General features: G+C 39.4%; 1 protein-coding gene across 1 annotated transcript in view; it reads left to right on the plus strand.

The window, feature by feature from the left end:
• LOC132231077 (coiled-coil domain-containing protein 7-like) overlaps positions 1–13941 on the plus strand; it is a 94549-nt gene that overhangs the window by 33311 nt on the left and 47297 nt on the right. Inside the window, exon 5 of the mRNA XM_059689609.1 lies at positions 2468–2551. Coding sequence (XP_059545592.1) covers positions 2468–2551 — 84 coding nt within the window. The remainder of the gene's footprint in view (positions 1–2467; positions 2552–13941) is intronic.

Consider the following 13941-nt stretch of genomic DNA (forward strand, 5'->3'; position numbering starts at 1 on the left):
ACTTTGAAAGAGGTTTAAGCAAGGGGGAAGCCAAGAAACACTCAATGCACCCTATTGGTAAGAACAAGAATATTTTTAATCTATTTATGGTTCATTTATCTTCTGAGAAATTTATTTAAGTTTACGCCTTCATTGACCACAGTACCTATATGCTATATGCTGTTTTCCATAATAAAAGTCCATACTTTCTTCCTATAATTAGTTGAACTCTAGCAATTACCATCAATGTGTAGTTAGATACATAATTTCTGTTTTAGGACTCATCTCCTTAAAGTCTTCCAGGAAAATGCAGTGAGCTAGGAATATTCTTGATGGAAGCCTTTAAAATCCCACTTTACTCACTTTCTCTTTCAGAACCAGTTGATTGGTAGCTTTGTATTTGCAAATGTAAAAAAGTTACCTTAAGAAAGGGATTAGTAGAGGAATTAAGAAAATAGACTTTGCATTGCTTATTAACTCCCTCCTTGTGATTACAATACCAGGAAAATTTTTAATATCTCAGCGGACAGTGTTACCTGAGTTTTTTTCCTTTTTAATACACTTTAGGGTATAAATTACTGCTTCTTGTTCTAGCAGATCAGTGGCTAACAGAATTTGTCTCCATCTTTGACATGGTAGCAAAGGAAATAGGCAGGCTAAGGGAGAATCAAAGAAGGACACATGAAAGAGAGGCTTTCAAATCACTAGTCATCAAAAAGTGATGGTGCTATGCCCGAGACCATGCCCTCACAGGAACAACACTAGAAGCATCACACTACGGGGAAGGACACTTAGTAAAATATGAAATAACACAACCTCATCACTCAGTAAATGACCAGGCACACAATGAAAAACAAGCCTCCAAATGCGATAAGAGGAACCTAGTACCCAGATTTGCTTCAATACATTGCCTAAAATGCACAGTTTTTACCACAAAATATATGAGACATGTAAAGGAACAACAAGTGTGAACTCTACATAGGAGGAGGGCAGAGCAGAAGAAATCTTTGTGTGTGTTCCAGTTGTAGGTTTTCTATAATTTATAAATATTTTAAATAAAGAACCCCATGTTTAAAAGAGAAAAGACCATAAGTGGCTTGTTCTCACCAAATGAAAATGTCTACAGAAAGACAGAATGATATATGAAAAGGAAGACACTGATGAATTTGGTATTGAAATTCTAATAACTCTTAGGTAAAATGCATTATAGGGGCACAGGGATAGATTGGAATTGTCAGAAGAAAGACTCTCTGCACTTGAAATAATGGGAAGAGTGAAAGTAGAGCAGGGAGGAAGGGGGCAGGAAAAGCATTGGAAGAAATAATGGTTGAATATTTTCAAACATATTCAATGAAAAATATCAATCTGCACAGCCAAGCTCAATGAAATCTAAGTAGAATAGGTACAATGAAATGTGCAATCAGACCCAGGTTGGTAAAAGCTATGAAGGACAGAGAAAATAATACAACCCAGAAATGTTATACAACTCATCATATAAAAGAGAAAACCTGTCAAGATGAAGAGCTGAGTTGACCTCACAAACACTCCAGGACATCAGGCAGTGGGATGGCATAGTCAGAGTGCTAATAGAAAAAATATCACTATGCTTCTTATATCTAGCCAAACTATTTTTCAGAGTGAAGGTTAGAAAAGGGATTCCATTTTTCAAAAAAGAAAGAATGATTGAAAGGGAGAAAGAGAGAAAGGAAGGAAGGAAGGAAGGAAGGAAGGAAGGAAGGAAGGAAGGAAGGAAGGAAGGAAGGAAGGAAGGAAAGAAGGAAGGAAGGAAGGAAAGAAGGAAGGAAGGAAAGAAGGAAGGAAGGAAGGAAGGAAGGAAGGAAGGAAGAGAGAGAGAAAAGAAGAAGAAGAAGAAGAAGAAGAAGAAGAAGAAGAAGAAGAAGAAGAAGAAGAAGAAGAAGAAGAAGAAGAAGAAGAAGAAGAAGAAGAAGAAAAAGAAGAAGAAGAAGAAGAAGAAGAAGAAGAAGAAGAAGAAGAAGAAGAAGAAGAAGAAGAAGAAGAAGAAGAAGAAGAAGAAGGAGAAGGAGAAGAAGGATGATGATGATGAGGAGGAGGAGTGTGAGGAGGTAGAGGAGGATGAGGAAGAGAGGGAAGGAGGGCGGGAGGGAGGAAGGAAGGACCCATTAAATAATTATGAGACATCACATCAGCTAGTGATTAAGTTTTGTGATTAGATGGATATGACACCTGGTCAAATCACTGAACATGTATAAGCCTCTGTGCAATGAGGGTTACGTGATGGCTAATGTTTGTAATGATTTTAAAGTATTTATTTCAGAAAAACAGATACTTTAGTATCGTCCATTTCCAGTGATAAAAATACTTATAAGGGGAGCACTAGTCGTAAACACACTTATACACACAAACCAACTCACACATACACAACACACACACACACACACACACACACACACACACACGTGTTGATAGTTGCTTTACAAAACTAATTTTAAACTGCTCATTTCTATAGAGACTGATACAGAACACTTACCGGGTGACTTTGGAAGAGGTTTAAGCAAGGGGGAAGCCAAGAAACACTCAATGCACCCTACTGGTAAGAACAAGAATATTTTAAGTCTATTTATGGTTCATTTATCTTCTGAGAAATTTATTTAAGTTTACGCCTTCATTGACCACAGTACCTATATGCTATATGCTGTTTTCCATAATAAAAGTCCACACTTTCTTCCTATAATTAGTAGAACTCTAGCAATTACCATCAATGTGTAGTTAGATACATAATTTCTGTTTTAGGACTCATCTCCTTAAAGTCTTCCAGGAAAATGCAGTGAGCTAGGAATATTCTTGATGGAAGCCTTTAAAATCCCACTTTACTCACTTTATCTTTCAGAACCAGTTGATTGGTAGCTTTGTATTTGCAAATGTAAAAAAGTTACCTTAAGAAAGGGATTAGAAGAGGAATTAAGAAAATAGACTTTGCATTGCTTATTAACTCCCTCCTTGTGATTACAATACCAGGAAAATTTTTAATATCTCAGCGGACAGTGTTACCTGAGTTTTTTTTTCCTTTTTAATACACTTTAGGGTATAAATTACTGCTTCTTGTTCTAGCAGATCAGTGGCTAACAGAATATGTCTCCATCTTTGACATGGTAGCAAAGGAAATAGGCAGGTTAAGGGAGAATCAGCGAAGGAGACACTGAAAGAGAGGGTTTCAAAACACTAGTCATCCAAAAGTGATGGTGCTCATGCCCCGAGATCATACCCTCACAGGAACAACACTAGAAGCGTCACACTGCAGGGAAGGACACTTCAGCAAAATATGAAATAGCACAGCCTCATCACTCAGTAAATGACCAGGCACACAATGACAACAAACCACCAAACGTGGTGGTAGGAACCCAGTACTCAGATTTGCTTCAATACATTGCCTAAAATGCTCAGATATTACCACAAAATATATTAGACATGTAAAGGAAAAGCAAGTGTGATCTCTATATAGTAGAAAAACAGAGCAGAAAAAATCTATGTGTGTGTTCCAATTGTAGGTTTTCCTGTAACTTTAAATATTTTAAACTAGTGGCCTGGTGTATGAAATGCATGCAATCAGTGGGAGGGGTTGGGTCCTTCACCCCAGATTGAAAGAGGGCACAGGCCAGACTGAGGGATCCCACAGGTGTAGCATAGGAGCCACAAGGGATGCAGGAGGTTGGCCTCCCTGGGAGGGACTGCAGGAAGCCTTCAGGGCATGTCCCTATAGGCCAGACTCCAGCAGCAAGTTAACCTATCCATTGGAGCATCTACCTCCTACTGTTAGTGCATTTCATAGTGACAGGTCAACCAGTCGACTGTCTTCCCCCTGGTAGTCTGTGCAAGTCACAGCAAGCAGTTGAGCGGGCCTTACCATATCATTAGCATATTACGCTTTGATTGGTTGAGTGGCCAAGTGGACGGCTGGACACTTAGCATATTAGGCTTTTTAAATTATTATTATTTAAAATATTACATAGGTCTCCTTTTTTCCCCCCCATTGACCTTCCCCTGGCCTCCTCTACCCCCTGGCACATGCCCTCACCCCACCCCCCCAGTGTCTTGTGTCCATTCATATGCTTATATGTATGTATACAAGTCCTTCATTTGATCTCTTACCTCCCCTCCCCAACACTCCCCAGCCTTCCCACAGTAATTTGAAAGTCTGTTCAATGCTTCTCTGCCTCTCTATCTATCTTTTTGTTCATCAGGTTATAATGTTCTTTATTATCCATAAATGAGTGAGATCATGGGGTGTTTTCTTTCCCTTCCTGGCTTATTTCTTTTATTATTTTTATTTTTTTATTATTAGTTAAGGTATTATAAATGTGTCCTCATCCCCCCCATTAACCCCCACCCTCACTCCCCCACCCCCACCCCGCACACTCATGCTCCCATCCCCCTGTTGTCCATGTCCATTGGTTTGGATTATATACATGTATACAAGTCCTTTGGTTGATCTCTTCCCCTTACCCCCACCCTCCCCTACTTTCCTTCTGGGGATTGATAGCCTGATCGCTGTTTCTCAGTCTTTGGGTCTGCCTCTTTTCATCAGTCTATGTTGTTCTCTATAATCCACAATTGAGTGAGATCATGAGGTATTTATCTTTCTCTGACTGGCTTATTTCACTTAGCATAATGCTCTCCAGTTCCATCCATGCTGTTGCAAAAGGCAAGAGTTCCTTTTTTTTTTACCGCAGCATAGTATTCCATTGTGTATATGTACCACAGTTTTCTAATCCACTCATCTGCTGATGGGCACTTAGCCTGTTTCCAAATCTTAGCTATGGTGAATTGTGCTGCTATGAACATAGGGGTGCATATATCCTTTCTGATTGGCGTTTCTGGTTTCTTGGGATATATTCCTAGTAGTGGGAACACTGGGTCAAATGGGAGTTCCATTTTTAGTTTTTTGAGGTAGCTCCATACTGTTCTCCACAGTGGCTGCACCAGTCTGCATTCCCACCAGCAGTGCAGAAGGGTTCCTTTTTCTCCACATCCTCTCCAACACTTGTTGTTTGTTGATTTGTTGATGATAGCCATTCTGACAGGTGTGAGATGATAACACATTGTTGTTTTGATTTGCATCTCTCGTATAATTAGTGACTTTGAGCATGTTTTCATATGTCTTTCAGCCTTCTGTATGTGCTCTTTCGAAAAGTGTCTATTTCCGTTGCCCATTTTTTTATTGGATTGTTTATCTTCCTTTTGTTAAGTTTCATGAGATCTCTGTAAATGTTGGAAATTAAACCCTTATCGGTGGTATCATTGGCAAATATGTTCTCCCATGTTGTTTGGTTGATGGTTTCCTTTGCTGTGCAAAAGCTTTTGAATTTGATGTAGTCCCATTTGTTTATTTTCTCTTTAGTTTCCATTGCCCTAGGAGCATTATCAGAGAAGAAATTCCTTCGGCATATGTTTGCGATTTCGCTGCCTGTGGATTCCTCTAGTATTTTTATGGTTTCCCGTCTTACGCTTAAGTCTTTTATCCATTTTGAGTTTATTTTTGTGTATGGTTTGAGTTGGTGGTCTAGTTTCATCTTTTTGCATGTATCTGCCCAATTTTCCCAACATCATTTATTGAAGAAACTTTCTTGACTCCATTGTATGCTCTTGCCTCCTTTGTCAAATATTAATTGGGCATAGTGGTTTGGGTCGATTTCTGGGGTCTCTATTCTATTCCATTGATCTATATGTCTGTTCTTGTGCCAGTTCCAAGCTGTTTTAAGAACAGTGGCTTTGTAATACAGTTTGATATCTGGTATTGAGATCCCACCTACTTTGTTCTTTCTCAGGATTGCTGCAGCTATTCGGGGTCTTTTTTTATTCCAGATGAATTTTTGGAAGTTCGTTCTAGATTTGTGAAATATGCCATTGGTAATTTAATGGTGATTGCATTGAATCTATAAATTGCTTTGGGTAGTATGGACATTTTGATGATGTTGATTCTACCAATCCATGAACACGGTTTGCTCTTCCATCTGTTTACATCTTCCTCTATCTCTTTTTTCAGTGTCCTGTAGTTTTTGGCATATAAGTCTTTTACCTCTTTAGTTAAGTTTATTTCTAGGTATTTTAATTTTTTTGGTGCAATGGTAAATGGGATTGCTTCTGTAGTTTCACTTTCTGTTAGTTCACTATTGGTGTAAAGAAATGCCATGGATTTCTTAGCATTAATTTTGTATCCTCCTACATTGCCGAATTCATTTATTAAGTCTAATAATTTTTTGATGGAGTCTTTAGGGTTCTGTATGTACAGTATCATGTCATCTGCAAATAAGGACAGTTTTCCTTCTTCTTTTCCAATCTGGATGACTTTTATTTCTTCTTTTTGCCTGATCGCAATGGCTAGTACTTCCAGGACTATGTCGAACAGGAGTGGTGAGTGTGGGCATCCCTGTCTTGTTCCTGTTTTTAGGGGGAATGGTTTTAGTTTTTGACCATTGAGTATGATGTTGGCTGTGGGTTTGTCATATATGGCTTTTATTATGTTGAGGTATGATTCCTCAATTCCTATCTTGCTGAGAGTTTTTATCAAGAAAGTGTGTTGGATTTTGTCTAATGCTTTTTCCGCATCAATTGATATGACTATGTGGTTTTTTTTCTCTCAATTTGTTTATGTGATGTATCACATTTATTGATTTGCGGATATAGTACCATCCTTGCATCCCTGGGATAAATCCTACTTGGTCATGGTGTATGATATTTTTGACGTACTGCTGGATCCGATTTTCTAGGATTTTGTTGAGGATTTTGGCATGTGTGTTCATGAGGGATATTGGCCTATAATTCTCTTTCATTGTATTGTCTTTATCTGGTTTTGGGATTAGGGTGATGTTGGCTTTATAGAATGAGCTTGGAAGTGTTCCTTCCTCTTGGATCTTTTGACATTGTCTGAGGAGGATACGTTTTAGGTCTTCCTTGAATGTTTGGTAAAACTCCCCTGTGAAGCCATCTGGCCCCGGGCTTTTGTTTGATGGAAGCTTTTTGATTACTGCTTCGATTTCCTCCATAGTTATTGGGCTATTGCGATTTTTAAAATCTCCCAGATTGAATTTTGGAAGGTTGTATTTTTCTAGGTATATGTCCATTTCCTCCAGGTTCTCTAGTGTGTTGGAGTGGAGTTGTTCATAGTATTTTCTAACAATCCTTTTTATGTCTATGGGGTCTGTTGTTATTTCTCCTCTTTCATTTCTGATTTTGTTTATTTGTGTCCTCTATTTGTTTATTGGTGAGCCTGACTAGAGTTGTATCAATCTTGTTTATCCTTTCAAAGAACCAGCTCTTGGTTTTGTTGATCTTTTGTATTGTGTTTTTGGTCTCTATGTCATTTATCTCCGCTCTGATCTTTGTTATTTCGTTCCTTCTGCTTACAGTGGGCTTTTTTGTTGCTCTCTTTCTAATTCTTTGAGTTGTAGAGTTAGGTCATTTATTCTCATTGTTTCTTGTTTCTTGCAGTAGGCTTGTAGAGCTATGAACTTCCCTCTCAAGATTGCTTTCGCTGTTTCCCATAGGTTTTTGATTGTTGTGTTTTCATTGTCATTTGTTGCCATGATGTTTTTTATTTCTTCTTTGATCTCAATGGCAACCCAGTCATTGTGTAATAGCATGCTATTTAGTCTCCATGTGTTTGATTTTTCTGGATTGTTTTTGTTGTAGTTGATTTCCAGTTTTATGCCTTTGTGGTCTGAGAAGATGCTTGATATGATTTCAATTTTCTTGAATTTGAAGAGACTTTGTCTGTGACCCAATATATGGTCTATCTTTGAAGATGACAAATGTGTACTTGAGGAGAATGTATATTCTGTGGCTTTGGGGTGAAATGTTCTGAAGATGTCAATTAATTCCATCTGATCTAGTGAGTCATTTAGGATTGATGTTTCTTTGCTGAGTTTCTGTTTAGAGGATTTGTCCAGTGGTGATAATGGGGTGTTAAGGTCCCCTACTATGATTGTATTGCTGTCAATCTCTCCCTTGATCTCCTCCAGAAGATTTCTTACGTATTTGGGTGTTCCTATATTGGGTGTATATATATGTACCAGAGTTATTTCTTCTTGTTGGACTGCTCCCTTTAGTATTATGAAGTGGCCTTCTTTATCCCTTTTTATGTCCTTCACTTTGAGATCTAATTTGTCAGATGTAAGTATTGCTACCCCGGCTTTTTTTTTTTTTACTTCCATTGGCCTGAAAAACCTTTTTCCATCCCTTCACCATCAGTCTGTGTGCATCTTTTTTTCTGAGGTGGGTTTCCTGTAGACAGCAGATATATGGGTCATGTTTTCTTATCCACTCATTTACCCTATGCCTTTTGACTGGGGAATTTAATCCATTTACATTTAAAGTTATTATTGATAGAAACTTGTTAGTCCCCATTTTTGTTCTTTACCGCTGCATTCCTTCTTTGTTTCCTATTTTTTCTATTTACAGCAGACCCTTTAGCATTTCTTGCATTGCTGGCTTGATTGTAATAAACTCCCGTAGACCGTTTTTGTCTGTGAAGCTCCTGATTTCACCCTCAATTTTGATTGATAGCCTCGCTGGGTACAGTATTCTTGGATTCAGACCCTTCCTTTGCATGACTTTGTATATTTCATTCCATTCCCTTCTTGCCTGATGTGTTTTTGTTGAGAAATCAGTCGCTAGTCTGATGGGGGATCCTTTGTAGGTAACTTTCTGTCTCTCTCTGGCTGCTTTTAAGATTCTTGCTTTGTCATTGGTGTTTGCCAATTTAATTATTATGTGCCTTGGCGTTGGTCTTTTCGGGTTCATTTTGTTCGGGACTCTGTGAGCTTCTTGGATTTGTGTGAGTTTTTTCTTCCCTATATCAGGGACATTTTCTGTTACTATTTTTTCATACAGGTTTTCTATTCCTTGCTCAGTTTCCTCTCCTTCTGGCACCCCAATTATTCGGATGTTGTTTCGTTTAGCATTGTCCCAGAGTTCTCTTAGGCTCTCCTCCTGCTTTTTAGTTTTTTTTCTAGAAGCTGTTCTGTTTGGGTATTTTTTCCTACCTTGTGTTCTAGCTCGCTGATGCGGTCCTCGGCTTCTTCTAGTCTACTGTTGATGCTTTCTATTGAGTTCTTTATAGCAGTGATGTCATTTTTCATTTCTTCTTTGTTTTTCTTCATTTCCTCTTGGTTCCTACACATATTGTTGAATTTGTCTTCCATTATTTTCATCCACCTTATGACCATTTCTCTGAATTCTTTCTCTGACAGGTTGCTTGCCTCCATTGCCTCCATTTCATTTACTTCCTTTTCTGATGATGGCTGTTTTTCTTTCATATGTGGGTTGGTTCTTTGTTTCACCATGATCTCTCTTCTCTAGGTGTTTGATTATGTAGTTCTCTCTCTGCTGCGTTGATTTAAAGGCACAAAATACAACACAACAAGGCACAACGTACAAGGCACTGAACAAAATGTATTCATGATGTTAATAACCCCAAATAAAGGTGACCACCCAACTGAAGAGAATTAGGGAATAAAGAAGAAAAAAGAGAAAAAGATTAAAGAGAAAAAGAAAAAAAACAAAAAGGAGTGCCAAAATGAGATTGGGAAAAGGGAGAGAAGAAAAAAACAAACAGACAAAAAAAAAAGTAAGAGAGAGAATGAAATAGAGGTGGGGAAGAGGCTATTTGTATGGGGAGAAAACTCTAAGAGAACTGCAACTAATCTCAATGAGTTCCAGCAGCAGATCCCTGGCTATTAATGCAAACTACAAACAACCACTAATATCAAGCAAGGCAAGGGAAAACAGAAGCACAAAAATAACCAGAGAAAGAAAAAAATAAGCAAAACAGAAAAATGAAAATGAAAAACAAAACAATCTCCCAAACAAGCATAAAAAACAACCAATATACTCAAAATCAAGCAAACACTAGCAAAACAACAGAGAGAAAAAAAAATTGGATAGTGAAGAAAGATAAGAGAGAGATGTATATGGATTTAGAGCAAGGGATTGGAAATTAGATATATAAGTAGGGTGAAATTTAGACAGTGGGTAAAAAGAAGGAATAGGGAAAATATAAAGCAGGAATAGGGTAAGAGAAACAGGACAACAAAAAGGGAAAAGTGAGGAAGAGAGTTTTTGCTTAAGGGTAAAGGTGAGATAGAGAGAAATGATGCTAAAGGAACAATGAAAATAGAGTGTAGAACACTAATCCCAAAATAAAATAAAAAAATAAAATAAAATGACACTTGAAAAAATGGTAAAATGATAGCAATAATACTGGTTTAAAAAATGTAGTAATTAAAAAGGTAGAATCAAGTGATGAAAAAAAATAAAAATAATAATAAAATAGGTTCTTAATGAAATGGTGAAAAAAGAATTAAAAAAAATAAAAATATGCAGTAGTGAAGGTGCTTCAGATCTTCTACTCTTCTTTTTGGCACACCTTAGTCCTGCCAGGCATTCAGGAGAGTGTTGAATTTCCCTGCGATACACTGTCCCTCTGTGCCATAAACCACAGACCTGATTTTAAGGCAGATTGTATTTGTTTACCAGACTGCCTTTATTTGTGATCACAGAAGAGACAGTTCGTGGCTCTGCCTCTGGGTGTCAGTGTGTCTGGATTGACCTCCGAGGCTATAAGTCCTCTCTATTAGTAGGGTTTTTTTCTCTATGGTACTTGAAACTGATTTGGGAAAGTCCACTGCCCAGAGCTGGTTCTTTAATCATTATTGCCCGCTCTTTTTCCCAGGCTCCCCAAAAAGAACTTTCCCCTACAGGCTCTGCGAATGACCCCAACTGGGGAATCCCATGCACTGGGTTTAATAATCAAACGCATGGATCTAAAGGGAACTGTAACAAGAGCCTGATACGTTGTGCAAATTCGCAAGCCTCCACCTTCCAGGTCTGCGCACAGTCTCCGCGCGCCCACTTGCCACTGGCACCAAGCAGCCGGCACACTGGCAAAGTCCAAGGCTGCTTTTTTACATCCAGTCCAGCTATGGGCTTATTTTTAGCGTTCCCTTCTGCCAGTCGCCCTGTGGGGCCCCTTCCCCACTCACGGGTCACCCTGGTCCCAACGGCTGTGGACTCTGTGGGTCACAGATTTCGCCCTGCGCTCGAGCATGGTCCTCTCTCCAACCCTAATTGCAAACCGCACCTTTAGAGGAAGTCTAACCTTTCTGTGAGAAGAAGCAGTGCTCGTCTGAGTTCACGCAGTCATGCTGCTTGAGAAACCTTATTTCCAGGTTAGTAGCTGATCTCTGGATGCCGGCAACAGCCACCCAAGATGGCATAGTCTCCGCTGCTTAGCTGGCGCACTGAGAGAGGTTTCAGCTGCAGTCTCCAACTGTCGTTTTTTTTCTGGGGGTTCTCGGTCTTTCCCAGCTGCAGACAGTCTCTCAGCTGAAAATCCTCTGCCTATTTGGGCTCTATGTTACCTGTTTCAGCTGCTCACCTTTATCTGCTCCAGGACAAGGCACAGGACATGTCCGTTTATACCTCCACCATTTTCTCTCTCCCCTGGCTTATTTCACTTAGCATAATGCTCTCCAGTTCCATCCGTGCTGTTGCAAATGGTAAGAATTCATATTAGGCTTTTATTATATAGAATAAAGAACTCCATGTTTAAAAGAGAAAAGAATATAGGTGGCCAGTTCTCATCAAATTAAAATGTCATCAGAGAGACAGAATGATATATGAAAAGAAATACACTGATGATTTTGGCATTGAAATTCTAATAACTGTTTGGTAAAATGCATTACAGGGGCACAGGAATAGATTGGAATTATCAGAAGAAAGACTCTCTGCACTTGAAATAATGGGAAGAGTGAAAGTAGAGCAGGGAGGAAGGGGGCAGGAAAAGCATTGGAAGAAATAATGGTTGAATATTTTCAAATATATTCAATGAAAAATATCAATCTGCACATCCAAGCTCAATGAAATCTAAGTAGAATAGGTACAATGAAATATATAGTCAGACTCATCTTGGTTAAAGTTATGAAGGACAGAGAAAATAATACAACCCACAAAAGGCAAACAACTCATCATAAAAAAGAGAAATCTGGTAAGATGAAGAGCTGACTTGACATCACAAACTGTCAAGGCCTGAAGGCAGTGGGATGGCATATTCAGAGTGCTAATAGAAAAATTGTCACTATGATTATTATATCTAGCCAAACTACCTTTCAGAGTAAAGGTTAGAAAAAGGGATTCCAAATTTAAAAAAATAATAATAAAGAATGTGAGATCTGTTTGTTAGCAGATCTGCCTTAAGAGTAAAGAAATTTTTATAGGGCAGACAGGTGGGCACTGAGGGAGAGTGTGTGAGTGAGTGAGAGAACAAAAGGGGAGTGCATGGATATGTGGGGCATGTGTGTATTTGTGAATGAAACACAGTTACATTCCACAAGACTGTTTGGTACTGGCGGATCAGGTTCCCCTAACTGGGCAACCTATACTATTGCTGAAATCTCTCCTGGGGTGGCTGACTCTGTTGCAGAGACTGCACCATCTTGAAGGGGAGAGCAGTTGTGACTTGGAGCCCACCCACACCTCCATCCAGGGAGACCTCAGACACCACCCAGGATCCTACAGCCATACTAGCCAGGGACCAGCTGCCACGGCTACAAACCCATGAACACTGAGACTCCAGCATCCCCAGCTGTGGGTTCCTAAAAAGTTTGTCCAGAGGGTGAGAAAATAGTGTCCAAATATAAGACGAGTCCGGCACCTTCTCACGGAGCAGATAGAAGAAACAGCTGAATTGAATAACATCCACACAGAATTGGTGAATTAAACACAGGTGGAGAGACAATCCATTGACACAAATGTCAGAGGTAGCCGGGAAACTGTTGGGATTGGAGATCTAGACTGAAGGGTGAAATGCAAGCAACCTGGATTGAGCTGAACCAACACTGCGTCCCTTGGGGACACGTGTAGTGCTCGACTGTGGAAAGGTTTCCACAGGGCTGCTGGCAGCAGGGGACTCTAGATCTAAGCTCACAGCCATAGGAGGCTGCACCCAGAAAAGCAGCCTGAGGTTCTGCACTGGCCATGCAGTGCCAAGGGAGAGAAACGCCCATCAGCATGGTTGTTCTGTCCTCATAATCTCCTTGCTTTTACTTGCTAAACCCAGCATCTTTTAATTAGATATACTCGCCATGGCTGCGGTGCAGGGGAAGGTGGTTTTGTGAAAGCTGGGGAACAAAATAGGGAGGGGTGATCAAGAGGCCAGCTCTGTACAGTCTGATCCCTCCAACCCTGAATCGACATTTGTCTCCTGAAGACCAGGCCTCTCCTAGCAGTGCAGCCCCACCCAGCCTTGAGCTTGGCAGGGAAACAAAAATTTGAAATACCTCTGTGGAGCCCTCGGGGACTTGGTTGAGAGGCCATTTGGGCCCAGAATCTAATACAGCAACACATCCACATAGAGGCCATGTCAGAAATAGACGCTTGTATAAATACGAATGGAAGCAAGCAGAGTGGTCCCGCCTGGCTGAAACGAAAGCTGTGGTGTCTGAGACAGAGGAGCGGTGGATCATTGGGAGCTTCAACATGGTGCTGACTATCTAGCTGGAAGATGAGATGTGGCAGACAGAATGCGGAAGGATTCCTAGACCAGCCTCCATGGGACATTAAATACTCAGCTGAAGTGATCAAACTTCATTACTTCACTTTTTTTTTATCTTTTACTTATGAAACTAAATTTTTTCTTTATTTAATTTTTATTACTTTTATTTATTATTATTATTATCTTTTTAACCTTACTTTTTTTTGGATTAGTGTTCTACATTTTATTTTTATTTTATTTTTTATCATTACTTTACTCTAACTCATTTTTTCCTTTATGCCAAACCTTTCTTCCTCACTTCCCCTTTTTCCATCCTGTTTCTCTTCTCCTGTTCCTGCTTTAGCTTTTCTCTCTCCTTTATTTTTACTCCTTGCTAAAAATTGATCTTCATAATTTGCTTTATTGATTCATTACTATTATAGTAGTATCTGTTG

The sequence above is a fragment of the Myotis daubentonii genome, chromosome 1 (assembly GCF_963259705.1).
Source record: "Myotis daubentonii chromosome 1, mMyoDau2.1, whole genome shotgun sequence".
Classification (NCBI taxonomy): domain Eukaryota; kingdom Metazoa; phylum Chordata; class Mammalia; order Chiroptera; family Vespertilionidae; genus Myotis; species Myotis daubentonii.